This window comes from Peromyscus maniculatus, chromosome 11, assembly GCF_049852395.1.
Source record: "Peromyscus maniculatus bairdii isolate BWxNUB_F1_BW_parent chromosome 11, HU_Pman_BW_mat_3.1, whole genome shotgun sequence".
Classification (NCBI taxonomy): Eukaryota; Metazoa; Chordata; class Mammalia; order Rodentia; family Cricetidae; genus Peromyscus; species Peromyscus maniculatus.
Window position 1 is genome coordinate 60,359,181 of NC_134862.1, and position 16,054 is coordinate 60,375,234.

The window sequence follows — 16,054 nt, forward strand, 5'->3', positions numbered from 1 at the left end:
CTATAGGTGTGAGCCACCATGCCTGACCTCCATGGATGTGTGTGTGTGTGTGTGTGTGTGTGTGTGTGTGTGTGTGTGTGTGTGTGTGTGTGTGTGTGTGTAGAACAGGGGTCAACATGGACTACATTCCTCCCACTTCCTGAGACAAAGTTCCTTCAGTGAACCTTTTTTTTTTTTTAAAGATTTATTTATTTATTGTGTATATAGCATGTATGACTACAGGCCAGAAGAGGGCACCAGATCCCATTACAGATGGTTGTGAGCCATCATGTGGGTGCTGGGAATTGAACTCAGGACCTCTGGAAGAGCAGTCAGTGCTCTTAACCTCTGAGCCATCTCTCCAGCTCATCCTTCAGTGAACCTTAAGCTCACTGATTCAGCTGGACTGTCCAGCAAGCCTCAGGGATTCTCCTGTCTGCTTCCCCAGTACTGGGATTCCAGGTTTGCACCATTACTGGCTTTCTCACCTTGGGTATTATATGTGAGCATAGCCAGCCTTTACCAAATACCTAACCCTGCCTCAAATAAAAATTCTATACTGGAGAGATGGCTCAGAGATTAAGAGCACCTACAGCTTTTACAAAGAGCCCAGGTTTGATTCCCAGTACCCACATATTGGCTCACAACTGTCTTTAAGTACAGTTCCAAGGTATACACTGCCCTCTTCTGACTTCTGTGTGCACCAGACATATACCTGTCATACACACACATATGCAGGCAAAATAGTTATTATACAATCAAAATATATTTTTTGAAAACTCCATGCATAGGCATTTGGTTCCATTTTAGGCATTTATCCAACCTAATTTTACAAAAGCAGAAATTTCTACTTCCTTTCTAGGAGAGGATATTCTGGTTTGGTACCCAGCACTGTTTTTGGGGTCAAGGAAAACTGACTAAAGAACTGAAGTCTGTAACACTGGACTTGCACAGGGCTTGGACAATTGTGACTGCAGATTAGAACTTCATAGATAGTTATTTCACTTTGACATTGTAGGTCTTCGTTTGTCTCAGAGAAGACAGACCTGAGTGCTACTTTCTCAGCATTTTGAATGTCATTTTAATGGAGCAGTTTTACCAGTCAATCCATGTTTATCTAGTGTCTTGGTCAATTCTCAGAGCCCAGGTCAGTGTTCGAATCCTCCGACTTGACAACTTCCTGGCCCACCTGTTTGGTGGAGTGCTTTTCAGGCTGGAATCATCATGATAGGCTGGGATGAATGACCTTCTCTACCAAGTATTCAGACAAATTTGTACACTACAAAGTGCCACTCAAAGCACTTGCAATCCAGAGACTGGACAAGCCAGCCACCCTGTATTTTCATTGCTCATAGGATCCATTCATGAGGGAACCACACTATCCTGTGTTTAATTCAGCATGACCAGTTGTAGTCATACAATAGTCAGTGCTGACAAACTGACTACTTAGATGTGAAAACTACGTGGTATGCACTGGGTAACAAGCCACTTTATAAACTCAATTCATTGCCTAATAGATCTTGGTATGTGCCCCATAAACGACATTCTACTGGAGTCAAAAGCACCCTCAAATGTTGCCTTCCCTAAGGGATTCAACATTACTTGTACCACATTAAAAAAAAAAAAAGTGTGATACTCAGCACCAAGTTGAGAAAGCCAGTAATGGTGCATACTTGTAATGTTAGTGCAGGGAAAGTAGACAGGAGAATCCCTGAGGCTTGCTGGACAGTCCCGATGAATCGGTGAGATTAAGGGTCACTGAGGGAACCTTTCTTAGGAAGTGACTCAATCACTCTCCATCTTACTTTTGAGATAAGTGTCTGGCCTGTGAGCTCTGGGGATCTGCCTGTCTCTGCTTCCATAGCATGAGGATTATAGGCAGATGCTGCTGTGCCTGGCTTTTTATGTGGAAGCTGGGAATCTGCATTCAGGTCCTCATGCTTTCATGGCAAGCACGTTTACTGAAGTCAGCATGGTAGTGTGCATGCCTATAATGCTAGCCTTGTGGAGACAAAGCAGGAAAACTGCCACAAGTTCAAGGTCAGACTGACTTTTCCGGCCAGCCAGGGCTATGTATCAATACCCTAGTCTTAAAAACTAAGAAAAAAAACCTCCTTGCATGCTGAAGCTTCTAGCCATCTAGAGGCTCATGGTTCTGCTGGAACACTCACCTGTCCACAAACTTTAACATGTGGGTTTTCTAGCCTTGCAAACATACAGCTGAGTACCAACTACTACTGCATGTCCAGAGTCAAGTCTTTTTACTGGAAAGACTCACTTTTATAATCACACCATATACTCTTTTCAGAAAGTATTTGGAAGTAAAGTGAAAAACAAAATATTACTAAAAATAAGTTATTTATTGCTATTTAAAAATAAACATTTATTATAGAATATCAAATCTGATTTAATCTAATCTATTAACAAAAGCATAATACACTCCAGTAAACAAGGATTTCCAACTTAAGGTGTAACTAAGTCAATTTAAACACTTGAGTTTTAGGTAGGGGCAAACAGCAGCCCCTGCCCTCTAATTCCCCAAATCCATACTGCTTCATGTTTAAGGGGAAACCTCAGAGGGGCTCTCCCCCACTGGAAATGCAAAGAAAAATAACGCAAGCCCCCAAAGCAGCCACAGAGAAGGTGCTAGATCAAAATTCTACTTCATATCCCTGAAGGAGGTGGTGGGTTTCCCCACCAGTTTTAAATAAATGACAGTTTGTTCACGAAAGCAGCCCATTCATGGAATGTGGTAGCATGGTCATGTCTTAAGTCTTAGGGCGTGGCAGTGTCTGCTCATATGCCCACATTCAGTCAGGGTTAGGAGAGATAATGAGGCTGTGGGCTGCCATCATGTCACAGTGATTCCTGCCCAGGAACACTAAGAAGATGGCTCTCCTGTCTTTAGAGGTAGGAAGTATTGTCAACTCTGAAAGATTTTTTGTAATTATCCTAGGTTTGGTTAAAAAAAAAAGCAACCATTTTGAAAGTTACTGTGTTACTCATGATGATAGATATCATTCCTCAAGAACTTAGGTCCTGCTGTTGAACATGTCTTCACACCATCCTCTGTTTTTGGCCTCCATATAGACAGATGCATTGCACTGCTGCATGGTATACTCCATCTCAATCAGTTGGCGGCATCCAATGGCTAATTTTTCCCTACGGGAAAAAGAAGGGTAAATCACCAGAGGACAGTCAAAAATCCCAGGACTCCACAGGCAGAAGCAGGCAGGTATCTGAGTTCCAGGCAACCTGGTCTATGTAATGAGTTCCAGTCTAGCCAGAGCTATATACTGCATCTCAAGAAATATTTATTTATGACTGTATGTATACATGTATGTCTATGTGTGGACTTATGCATGTGAATGTAGTACCCACAGAAGCCAGAAGAGTGTGTCAGATTCCCTGGGAGCGGAGTTAACAGGTGGTTGTTGGCTGACCAAGTTGAGTACTGGCAACTGAACTCTAGGCCTTTCCAAAGCAATATGACCTCTTAACCCTGCACCATCTCTCCAGCCTACCCCCACACATTTGACCCCTGGAACCACATAGAAGGAAAGAAGTGATTCTCCAAATTGTCCTCTACCTTCACATGTGTGCTATGGTACACACACACACACACACACACACACACACACACACACACACACACAGACACTATTCTTAAATTGGGTGTGGTGGTTCATGAGAGGCTAAAGCCGGAAAATCCTCAAATTCAAGGCCAGTCTGCCATACTTAATGAGTTCCTATCTCAAAACAAACACACAACAAAAATAACAATTGTAGATATTTACTGTATATGGTATGTTTTGAAATATGTATACATCATGGAATTGAAGTATTTAACTACTCATAACTAAAATTTTGTGTCCTTAATTAACATCCACCCACCCATCAACCACTACTTGTCCAGGCCCTGTGCCCACCACTTTCCTGCCTCTTTCTGGATCCCACTATTTTGGCTCTGCAAAAAAGCAAACCATACAGTATCTGTTTTCCTGTTATCATAAGACACTCAACATATGGGTGCCCAGGTCCATCCATGTGGCTGCAACAACAGGACTTCCTTCTTTTCAAAGGCTACACAGTATTCCACAGAGCATTTCCCTTATCTATTCATTAGCTGGTAGGCATTTAGACTGATTCATATCTTGGCTACTCCAACTAAATATGAAAGTACAGAAATCTTTTAAATGTATTGTGTCCATTTCCCTAGGATATATTAAGAATTCTTTTTGACAGTACTGATGATTAAATCTAGACTTTGCATGTGAGACAAGTGTTCCACCAGCCAATATTCTTAATATGATGTGACAATTTGAGAGAAAATGCTCTCCTTAGCAAAGAGCACAGATCCCCCTCCCCCCCCCCCCAGGGTTTCTCTGTATAGCTTTGGTATCTGTCCTGGAGCTCATTCTGTAGACCAGGCTGGCCTCAAACTCACAGAGATCCGCCTGCTCTGCCTCCTGAGTGCTAGGATTAAAGGCCTGTGCCACAGCCTCCCAGTGAGTACAGATTAAGTACCCAACTGAGAAGACTTCTAGCTGTAATTCCTAGAATTTAAAAATGAGAGTTCCCATGACAGACCTCTATAAATAAGCAGTCAAATGTTTAAGTAGAATACTGTGTGTTAAACAGCCTAATTTCCTACCTTATTCTCTGAAAGACCTCTCCTAGCTTATGTTTAGAGGTCATCAGGGGGTGACACTGTAGGACAGATGGCTATACTGTATCTACTTCTGTTGGAGAGTTAGCTAAAGGTGAACTATGGAGTTCACTTCCTGAAAGAACAGATGTAGATGTAACCATCCTATTAAATAAGAAACAGAACCAAATACACTGAATTAAAAGCCCAAGAGGTCAGAGCTGAGAGCTGAGACTTCAAACCGCCTTTCTTACCCTTCCTGCCACTTTTGTCCTTCTCCTCAGAAAGAGAGCTACTTCCTGTGTGTCTGTATTTTTACTGACTTTCTGTTCTGCCTTCTCATTGGTTGTAAACCCAACCACATGACCTCCTTGTCACTGCCTGTCTATACAGACCTCCAGGTCTTCTATGGTTGGTATTGAGATTAAAGGCCCGTGTCTCCATGCTGGCTGTATCCCTGAACACTCAGAGATCCGCCTAGCTCTGCCTCCCAAGTGCTGGGATTAAGTGCTTCTGCTATGGCTTGCTATTAGCTCTGACCCCCAGGCAACTTTATTTATTAACATACAAATAAAATCAATTTCAGTACAAATAAAATATCACCATAAACGGACACTTGAGAAAAGACAAGTTGCTATGCTGCCACTCTTAAAAAGGCTGTGGGTGGGCCAGCACGATGGCTCCAGTGGGTAAGCTTGCTGCTAAGCCTGATGACCTGAGTGGTCTCCAGAATCCACACGGTATTAAGAGAGAACTGTCCTCTGACCTATGCACTTCCTCATCCCAAATTACTGGTGTAAGCCAACTAGCAATTAAATGAATATTCATAAATCTAAACCAAAGGTGGATATGCTGGAAGTAGTGATACACACCTTTTAATCTCAGCACTTGAGAGACAGAGGCAGAGACAAGTGGGTCTATTTGACTTTGATGCCAGTCTGGTCTAATAGTGAGTTCTAGGCCAGCCAAGGCTACACAGTGAGACCCTGTCTCAAAATAAACAAAAAATGTGGAAAGGAGAAAGTCATGCCTAATATACTCCATGCAAACATCACAATTTTTAAAATTACTTTTAAAAAGGATTATTTTTACTTATGTGTGTTATAGAGTATTTCTTTTACTAGGCAAAAATGTGTTACATTTGTTTAAGTTGCAGAATATTACTTTAACTATATGTTATAGTTATAATATGTATAATATATATATTAAAAATATGTTATAATTGTATACTTCTATTTGATGATTTCTGTGTCAAATATTATATGGAAATGTTTCCAAGTATTTTCTGTATTAACTGTGAATGAATAGAACAAAATAAATTGCCTGTGATGGAAAAAAAAAGTATGCTATACTTGCTTAATTATGTAAAGATGTGTTGCTGTTTCACCTTGCCTGTCTAAGGCACCTGACTGGTCTAATGAAGAGCTGAATGGCCAATAGCTAGGATAGCAGGGGCAAGTGGGCAGAGAGAATATGTAGGAGGAGAAATCTAGGCTCGAAAGAGAAGCAGGAGAGAACAAGGGAGAAAGAGAGGGACATGCACTGGTCCAGAAGCCAGGCAGTCACCAGCCAGCTAGACACAAAAGGCAGTGAAATAGGACATACAGAAGGAAAGAAAGATAAAAAAAGCCCTAAGACAAAACGTAGATGAAGAGAAAGAGGTTAAGTTCTAAGAGCTAGTGGGACAAGCATAAGATAAGGCCGAGCATTCATAACTATTAAGTCTCTGTGTCATGATTTGGGAGCTGGTTGGTGGCCCTAAAGAAAAAACCTGCTACATATGTGTATATGTTTATTTGTGTGGGAGCCCAAAAGCCAGAGGAGGATACTGATGGAGTTAACAGGGGGTTGTAAGCCACCCAACTTATGTTCTGAAAACAAAAATCAGGTCCTCTAAAAGAGAAATGAGTATTCTTAACTGCTGAACCATCTTTCCAGCTCTAATTTATTTTTCATATGAGGGGGCTAAAGAGATGGCTCAGAGGTGAAGAGTACTAACTGCTCTTCCAAAGGTGCTGAGCTCAATTCCCAGCAACCACATGGCAGCTCACAACCATCTGTAATGAGATCTGATGCCCCCTTCTGGCATGCAGGCATACATGCAGACAGAACACTGTATACATAATATATAAATCTTTAAAAGGAAAATTTGAGAGATGAATCCAGTTGACTTGTCAGAAGCTAACAGAGGGCTACAAATTACAAGACCCCTAGTTTTAGAGCACCAAAGCATTGTATTTAACATATCTCCAACTAAGAGATGGTCTCTCTAAGTTCAGGAAGAACACTCAGTTATCTAATATAATCTCTGGCATGTTAGGTATTCAAGAAAGGGTAGTTATCTTCAATATACTAAGAATGTCATTACAAGCCAAGTGTGGTAGCTCATGCCTTTAATCCCAGCACTCAGAAGGTAGAGGCCAGCCTGATCTACAAAGTGAGCTCCAAGACAGCCAGGGCTATTACACAGAAAAATCCTGTCTTGAAAGATTAAAAAAAAAAAAAAAAAAAATGTAATTACTTCCTTGGCTTCTGGAATGGCTCAGAGCCATGTCCACAGTGTTGGAGAGGACTATAGCTACCTCTCCTCCCACAGATGGATCCCTTGATGTAGGATAGATACTAAGGGAAAAAGAACTAGTCAGAACTCAGGATTCCATGAGAGGAAGGAGAGACAACAAAAAGTAAATACACTGTATAAGAACAAGCCCCACTTCCTGAGGATGTATGGCTTCTTAGAGACTGACTAAAATCCAGTTGTGGGTAGAGGATGGGAGGGATGGTCGGAGGAGAGAATATGGAGAGGATTAACTAATACTAACCACCTTTTTAAAAAGCCGTATGAAAACCTACTACATTGGAAGCTTCCTAAGATTATACACACACACACATACATATATATACACACACATACATACATACATATACGCGTAAAAGGAATTTAAATGGAGTTATCCTAATAATGAGAGTACAACACCTGAACTAGATACCATGTGCTACCAAATAAAAACCCACTGCCAGGGATGAGTTACTTCTTTTTAAGTTGTTAGCCAATGGGATCCAATAGACCCCTAAACATTATAGACTACTGGCACTGTTCTTGGTTACCCTCCAGAATTTGACAGTAAGATCCTATTGCTGGAAACATCATATAACTGAGTCATAAACATCAAGAAGTCAAGTGGGTACTGACCTGGAAGTTTCATCCAACTGGTTGGCTTTTACATGGCTGGAAGGTGCTAGGCATGCTACCAGAGGAGAAAAGTATCGTCAATCTCACTCAGCCATGAGCCCTTTGAGCTACAATAATGACTTGCCTGGCAAAATACGCCCATTGGCATGAATGTTATGTGGTAACAAACCAAATTCTGGATGGATATAAGGCCTGTTCCAGAAGATGGACCCACACCTGGCACTGTTAATTGTAGAAAACCTGCTAATAGTAGTTCTGCTAAATGGACACAGCATTAAAATGACTCCTAATGACTTATTGCTATACCACAGTCAAATGCTTGTCTCAGCTCTCATCAGAGAAGCTTCGTAATGCAGGCGATCGGGATCAACCCAGAGAACCACAATGGTCAACATGCAGAGAATAAAAGCCTTAGGAAGTACTCAGCCCTAAATGGGACATATCTAACATACCCTCCCCTTTTAAGGTTCATGGATCTTTGAGGAAGAGGACAGGAAGATTGTAAGAGTCAGAGACAGTAGATGATGTCAAAGAAATGGTGTTTTCTATACATAACAGGGCAGAGGCACATACGAACTCAGAGACTGGGACAGCAGAGACAAGACTTGCACAAGCTCTAGGCAGACAAAATCAAAGTATGCAGGGAGGGAGGTATGGGCACATAGTCTCACCCTTCTATGAGGAGTTGTTGGCATTTGAGAGTTGTCAGGAAAGGCAAAACCAGTATTTCTTTAATGGTGTGACCTCTATATTACCACATTCCATGGTAGGTCCCACACTCAAGAGTAGTTGGCCAACACATACTGGACTTGATGAGAGAAGGAGAGGGAGAGAGAAACACATGAAGTTGGGTTAAGTAGGAAGGTAGGAGGGGTGAATATGATCAAAATATACTGCTCAAATTTTCAAAGAATAAAAATATTATTTAAAAAAATTTTGGCTTTGAGTTACTCTAAGTCTACTTCCTATACTTAAAATTGTGATTTTGCTGCCAATCCTTCACAACTACTCAATTTTTTTTTTTTTTCAGAAAAGCCTTGCACAAGGTTCAAAACTGCAGAGATGAAAATGTTTTCTTATAAAATCTAAAATAAAACAAAAAGGGCAGGTCCATATTCCTATCCATGGTCACTTACTCTACGTATCTTTCAGTAAGCGAGTCTATTTCTGTACCCTCCATTTCCTTCCTTCCCCTCCCCTCTTTAGCCTCGTGGTGCTGAGGTCTTCCTGTGAGTCAGGGTTCTGGCACCAACCACTCAGTCAGTTCCTGCAGTGAGCTGTCCGTGCAGGAGGCTGCTCAGTGCAGTCAGTGGTGATGGAGTTCCTGAGTTCCTTTCCTCAGGACTCACCTGGTGGACAGATAACCAGACTCTCTCTGAATTCCAGTGAGTCAGCTCTCTTGAGCACTTACCTCTTGGTAATGGGACCCTCACAAACATGAGAAGCAGCCCATTATATTTTTGGATACTCCCTAACTGCAAGGTGGTTCTTCCTTGGGGCCTATAAAAGCCATTTATCCGAGTCCAAGTTAAAATGAAAAATATTTCTACTTTCTTCCTCTGATAGTCTTATTAAGTTGCCATGCCTGGCTTAAATATGTGATCTTTATGTCTCAGGCTTCCAAGCAGCTGAGATTACACGTATATACCACGCCCACCTAACACTCTAAAGTTCTAAATTCACATAGAACAGACAGATACAGCCCACATGAACAAATAATCCATAAAAATAGATGTCCATAGTCCCAGCTATTAGGAAGGCTGAGACAGGAGGACTTGTTGGTTTTCACAAGTTCAAAACCAGTCTGGACAATACAGCGAGACCTTGCCACAGAGCAAATAAAAAAGATCATGCATACATGCATGCATACATAAAAGAATCTTGAGGTCAAACATTTGAAAACCACTTGAAACTAGATAGCTGATAAATTAACATAGGATTTTTACATATATGAAGTATTTTGTATCAATAAAGGTTAAAAAATCATAAGAGAGGTTGGGGAGATGACTTCAGTAATGTGCTTGCATGAGGACCTGAATACAGATTCCCAACTTCCACATAAAAAGCCAGGCACAGCAGCATCTGCCTATAATCCTCATGCTATGGAAGCAGAGACAGGCAGATCCCCAGAGCTCACAGGCCAGACACTTATCTCAAAAATAAGGTGGAGCGACAGCTGACCTGCACTGCTGGTCTCTATGAGCTTACACACCCATGTTAACACAGACACACACATACATACACCATAAAAAGATGGCTTGCCTCCCCACAGTGATAGCAAACAGGGTAAAAGTTTGTTCTAGATGTCTCATTATCTACATATAGATGTGCTTACCGATACTCAGTCTGAGAAACACAATCATAAAGTTCCTGGGCAGTAAATTTGACATTTTTGTTTACCTGAAAAGAACCAAAATATAATTATTAAGGAGGTATGTTAAACTAAATGAGTGATGCAAGAATAATTCCAATGGGGCATATTCTAAGAGCAGAATCACAGATCTTCAGTCACTACCCAAAAGACAACTAAAACACTAATAGGAAGAAGTTTGGTGACTATAATGTTAATACTCAAATATGTGCAAACTTCATTCCTACAACTCAATCTAGTCTCAGAACTAGAAACAGTAGAAGCAAGATGGACCTGATTGTCTTGGAATCTTTAAAAAGCAAATTACTTTGGTATTCAACTGGACAGAAAAAAATACTGTAAGCTATGGGGGAAGATCTGATTCAGGAAAAGGTTTGACTTATAGGTATTTCTGTCTCACCCTCTTTCCTTCCCCCATCATCACTCATTCATTCATTTCATTCATTCATTCCTTTTCTTCCTCTCTATCTCCTTCCTTATGGTTCTAGGTATCAAACTCAGAGCTTTATGCATGCTAAGCAAATACTGTACCCCAGAGCTACCTTCCAGCCCATGGACATTTCCTAAAAACCTGTATTTTAAAGTGTTATTCAAAGACCCAATTCATAAAACCACAAATATGAAAGTCCATCATTCAAAGCATTGTACACCTGAAACACAAAATGAAGGAATCTTGTTTTTTGAAATTTTATTTTATCATTAGTGTGTAGGCAAATGTCAGGGTGAAAAGACAACTTTGAGTCAGTTCTCTACTTTCCATTGGGGCTCCAGGAATGAAACTCACATCACCAGGCTTGCACAGCAAGCTGGCCTACAGTCTTTAGTTCTTGAAGCTCCCTACTACTGATGCAGACAATCATTAAGTGTTTATTTATGTACAAGGGAGAAGAACCTTGAAACTTGTAGAGGGAAATTATGTGTGTCTTTTGTTTTGGTGCTAGAGACTGAACCCAGGGCCTTCTAGCCAAATATACCCAATGAGCTACACCCCAGCATGCAGAATTTCACTTTTAAATGTGCACCTAAGCTGTTCTTAATTTATAATCCTCCTGCCTCATCCTCTTCAGCAAACTGCCCACCAGCAAGTATCATCTCAGTGGGTAGTAAATTCTCTCTCTTTTTTAATCAGATAAATCAACCAACAACACAGTATTATTTAAATTTTCAGAAATTCAGAACGAGTGGAGAGAAACTCAATAAAACTATTTTCTATTCAATTACTTTCAAAACTATGTAAAGAGCTTCAGATGCAGCTCACTGTAGTGTGAGGCCTGGAACACAATCCAGCACTATAAAAGAAACTCAAGTTTTACTAGCTAGTCCATGTTTTTTGGTGGGTAAAAATATTCCTACCCTGATTCAATTAATATTACTTTAAAGGTTCTTATCATAAAAATGATCTATAGAGGTCAGGGTATTTATTACTTACTTGAAAAATTCCATAACTTTCTTCAATGTTTTCATAAGAAACTACCCATACTTATGAAGAAATGCTTCATTTACTCTAAGTATATATAATTTTTAAATACAATTATTTTAGGGCCAGAGGTGTACCTTACTGGTTGAATGCCTGCCTACTATGCATAAGGCCCGAGGTATGATCTTAAATACTGCCAAAATATGTAACAGAGAGGAAGATAGGTATTTTTAATTTATAAATAAATATATACTTTTAATACAATCCTAGTATTTTGCCTAAAATGAGGAATATGTGTCTATATTACATTTCTAGTAATGCATATATTTAATATAACACTTAATGATTGGTGAAATTAGTGTACAGTTTATCATAATTTTATGTGATTTATAATTATTTTATTTTTTGCATGTGTATCTGTGTGGTTTATGTGTGTGCACAAGTGGGCACATATGTGTGAAGGCTAGAGGTTAACATTAAATGTCTTCTTCAGTGGCTCTCCCTCTTTTTTTTTTTTTTTTTTTTGGTTTTTCAAGACAGGGTTTCTTTGTGTAGCTTTGCGCCTTTCCTGGATCTTGCTCTGTAGACCAGGCTGGCCTTGAACTCACAAAGATCCGCCTGCCTCTGCCTCCCGAGTGCTGGGATTAAAGGCGTGCGCCACCACTGCCCAGCAGCTCTCCCTCTTATATATTGAGGCAGCATTTCTCACTTGAACCTATCCAGCCAGCTTGCTCCTAGGATCCCATCTCTGACTCTCACATGCTGGAATTATAAAAGTGCTATCATGCCTACCTGGCCTTGACATGGGTCCAGTCCTCATTTTTGTGTGTCAAGTGCTTCACCCACTGACCCATTTCCCAGCTCTGTAGTCTTTGTATTTAAGATTTACTTATTTTATATGTAATGTACACAAATGTTTTGCTTGCACACAAGAATGAGCATCATGTGCATCCCTGGTGCCCTCAAGAGGCCAGAAGAGGGTACTGGATTCCCTAGAATTACAGTCATAGCTGTGAGCCACTATATAGGGTCCAAATCTGGGTCCTCTACAAAAGAAACACTGGCTCTTAACTACTAAGTCATTGCTCTCTCTCTCCAGTCCATTAGCTTTAGGGGGTTTTGTTTGTTTATTTGTTTTGGTTTTGGTTTGTATGTCTGTTCTGAGATACTCACCATGCAGCCCTGGCTGTCCTGGAACTTGCTACATAGACCAGGCTCTTCTTAAACTCAGAGATCCACCTGACTTTCTGCCTTCTAAATGCTGAGATTACAGGCATGAGCTACCATACCCAGTCCCAGCCCTATAATTTTTGTTTTACAAATCATTTTAAAATCTTCTAAATATACATCTAGAATTAAACCATTATGAGTCTAGGTTTTTTGTTTGTTTGTTTTTGTTGTTGTTCATGTTTTGTCCTTGCCCCAAGGGCCCGTGATGATTGTCCCAAGGACCCATGATGATGTAAAGTATCGACCCAAACAGACCATCAATGTCAACAGGCTGCAGATGTTTGATCATAGGAGGAAGAGAATAGTCTGTTTGGTTTGTGGTTGGGAGGGAAAAAAAATAGTTGAACAACTGATTTTGATCTTGATATAATAAGAATACAAAATAATTCGTAAGTTTCTAAAAGATCTTATTTTAAAAAGTACCTAGAACCAATCTTTAATTTTAAAATCAACCATCCACATATACTGAAATATCCAGTATAAAAGCAACATGACTCCACATTAAATTAAACAACTTATAAAGCAGTCAGTTAGCTTACTAATAAAAATTAAAGCACATATTCAGGAAGTCTATATTCATTAATTTAAACTATTAAGACATTTTTCCTGGAACTGGAGAGATTGCTCAGCTGTTAAGAGCACTGGCTGCTCTTCCAGAGGACCGGGGTTCAATTCCCAGCACCCACATGGCAGCTCACAACTGTCTGTAACTCCAGTTCCAGGGAATCTGACACCGTCACACCAATGTACATAAAATAAGATCAGTAAATGTTTTTTTTTTTAAGACATTTTTTCTTTACTCAGAAGCATTTTACATTACTCTGTTAAATATCATCTCCATGCATGAATACATTATATATACTTATATATATTTGTGTGTGTGTGTGTGTATGTGTGTTAGAGAGAGAGGGAGGGAGAGAGACAGACAGACAGACAGACAGACAGACAGACAGACAGACAGACACAGAGTAGTCTTGGGTAATACAGGCCAGACTCACTCACTGAGTGTGGCTGAGGACTGCCTTGAACTCTTGATCCTCCTGCCCATCCTCCCAAATGCTGTACTGTGTAAATGCTGTAAATGTGTAAACGCACAAATTCTAAACAAAAACTAAACGGTGGCTTGCCCAGTGTCTCACTAGGTTGTTAATGGACAATATGGCATACAAAAAGTTATATGAAGAGCTTACCAGGGGTGAAAGTGAAGGAATACATTCAAGGGAGTTTGACTCCCTATAGTGTGAAGGCCCAGCATGTGCTGCTGCTCCTTCACTGAGATCATTATAAGAACAGAACACATAAGCTAGGAGTGGGGTACAAGCTGATAATCCCAGTACTCAGGAAGGTAAGGTAAAATGACCATGAGTTTAAGAAGAGTCTGAACTATATACTAAGTTTCAGGTTGGCCTAAGCTATAGCATAAGACCCTGTCTCAAAAACAAACTAACAGGACTGGAGAGATGGCTCAGCAGTTAAGAGCATTTGCTGCTCTTCCAGACTACTCAGGTTCAATTCCCAGCACCCACACGATAGCTCACAACTGTGTTACTTCAGTTTCAGGGAATCTGACATCCTCACACAGACATATATATATGCAGACACCAATGCACATGAAATAAAATAAATTTAAGAAAACAAACACACAACAACAAAAGCCACCACATACACATAAAATTGAGAAGGGATATACAAAGAATAGCAGCAGAGAGCTATTAACAAACAGAAATTAACAATCAATAAAGCACTGTCCTTGGATCAGCAATGATGAGGAAAACACACGAAGTCAATTTAGAAAACACAATGCAACCTCATTTCAGCTCTTAGTCTAGGGTCTATGCTGTTGCTGAACACAAAATTGAATCATACTTTTCCTTGCAGAAATGGCTCTTCCTTTCTGGAGGCCATTTAGATAAGTGAGTAGGGTAGGGTGGTAGAATATTTATATCCCACTATAGTTGGGATGGCTCCATGCACTTAGTACCTGAGGAGCTGGGATACAGAATATCCTGCAGTCTTCCCACAGTGAAGCAATGACCTGCCCAAAATGCTAAAAGTTCCCTAATGAGAAAGAATTTTGTGTTGAAACAAGTATATTTCAGGACTCGATTGCAATTTCACTTAGGGAGCAAGATATAAAAAAAAAAAAAATGGATATGTTACTGGTAAAGAGTGGGCTGGAGAGGAAGACAGAGATGAAGAAATGCAGCAAGCTACTGTACAATATGAAGACTGTAGTTAATAACATTGTTAAATTTAGGATTTCTTTTTGTTAAAAAGGTCAATTTTAGTTTTATTGCCAACTAAAAAGGATATTACGTAAGATGGTAGGTGTGTTTATTTACTTGACTAATAAAATAATAAATACTTAAGTTTTTTAAGATTAAAAAAAAATTAGAGCCGGGCGGTGGTGGCGCACGCCTTTAATCCCAGCACTCGGGAGGCAGAGCCAGGCGGATCTCTGTGAGTTCGAGGCCAACCTGGGCTACCAAGTGAGCTCCAGGAAAGGCGCAAAGCTACACAGAGAAACCCTGTCTCGAAAAAAAACCAAAAAAAAAAAAAAAAAAAAAAATTAGAGTATGTGTATGAGTATGTTAATGTGTCTTTGGGAGCACAAATGCCCAGAGGCCAGAAGAGGGCACTGGATCCCTGGAACTGGAGAGTAACAGGCAGCGGTGAACCGCCTGACCTACAAGCAATATGTAACTGCTGAGCCCCCCTTTTGTTTGTTTTTTTCAGAGAGGATCTCTCACAGCCCAGGCTAACCTGGTAGTTACTACGTAGCCCATGGTGGTCTTTAAATCATGACAATTTCCCGACCTCAGCTTCCTGAGTACTGAGATTACAGGCATGAGCTACTATGTCCAACCAAAAGATTATCTTGTATATCTTAAATACATACTTTTTTTTTTAAAACAGGTAGAAAAACAAACGTCACAAATTTTTATGACACTCTGAAGTTTTAATTTAGGTCAGCCTGTACAAAACAGCAAGATCCTGTGTACAAAAAAACCCCTTCATTTAAAGAAAATATCAATAGCAATGTGACTCTATTTATTTATATTCAAACAATATGTTATATGAGCAATATATAAATATTTTTCATACCTCATACTTGATTAGGAAGTTATAGAGAGTCCCAACATCTTGGTAATTACTATTAGGAGCCAAAATCCTAAAACAACAAAAACAATAAACTAACAAAAGGACCATGGAAAT

The 16,054-nt window shown here is 40.0% G+C and overlaps 1 protein-coding gene across 19 annotated transcripts in view; it reads right to left on the bottom strand.

Annotated features, from left to right (window-relative positions):
• Window positions 1-2,320: 2,320 nt before the first annotated feature.
• Window positions 2,321-16,054, bottom strand: part of Swt1 (SWT1 RNA endoribonuclease homolog) — a 67,724-nt gene continuing 53,990 nt past the window's right edge. For 6 of the 19 annotated variants that reach the window (XM_042258294.2, XM_076547597.1, XM_042258293.2 and 3 more), the window contains exons 18-20: window positions 15,944-16,010; window positions 10,156-10,220; window positions 2,321-3,141 (exon numbers count right to left, since the gene is read on the bottom strand). In XM_042258294.2, the coding sequence (XP_042114228.1) occupies window positions 3,012-3,141; window positions 10,156-10,220; window positions 15,944-16,010 (262 nt within the window). In that variant the 3' untranslated portion in view covers window positions 2,321-3,011. Of the gene's footprint in view, window positions 3,142-7,820; window positions 7,876-8,491; window positions 8,629-10,155; window positions 10,221-15,943; window positions 16,011-16,054 lie in introns of those variants that run through there. The other 13 variants (XM_076547602.1, XM_042258296.2, XM_076547601.1 and 10 more) reach the window with 5 other exon arrangements.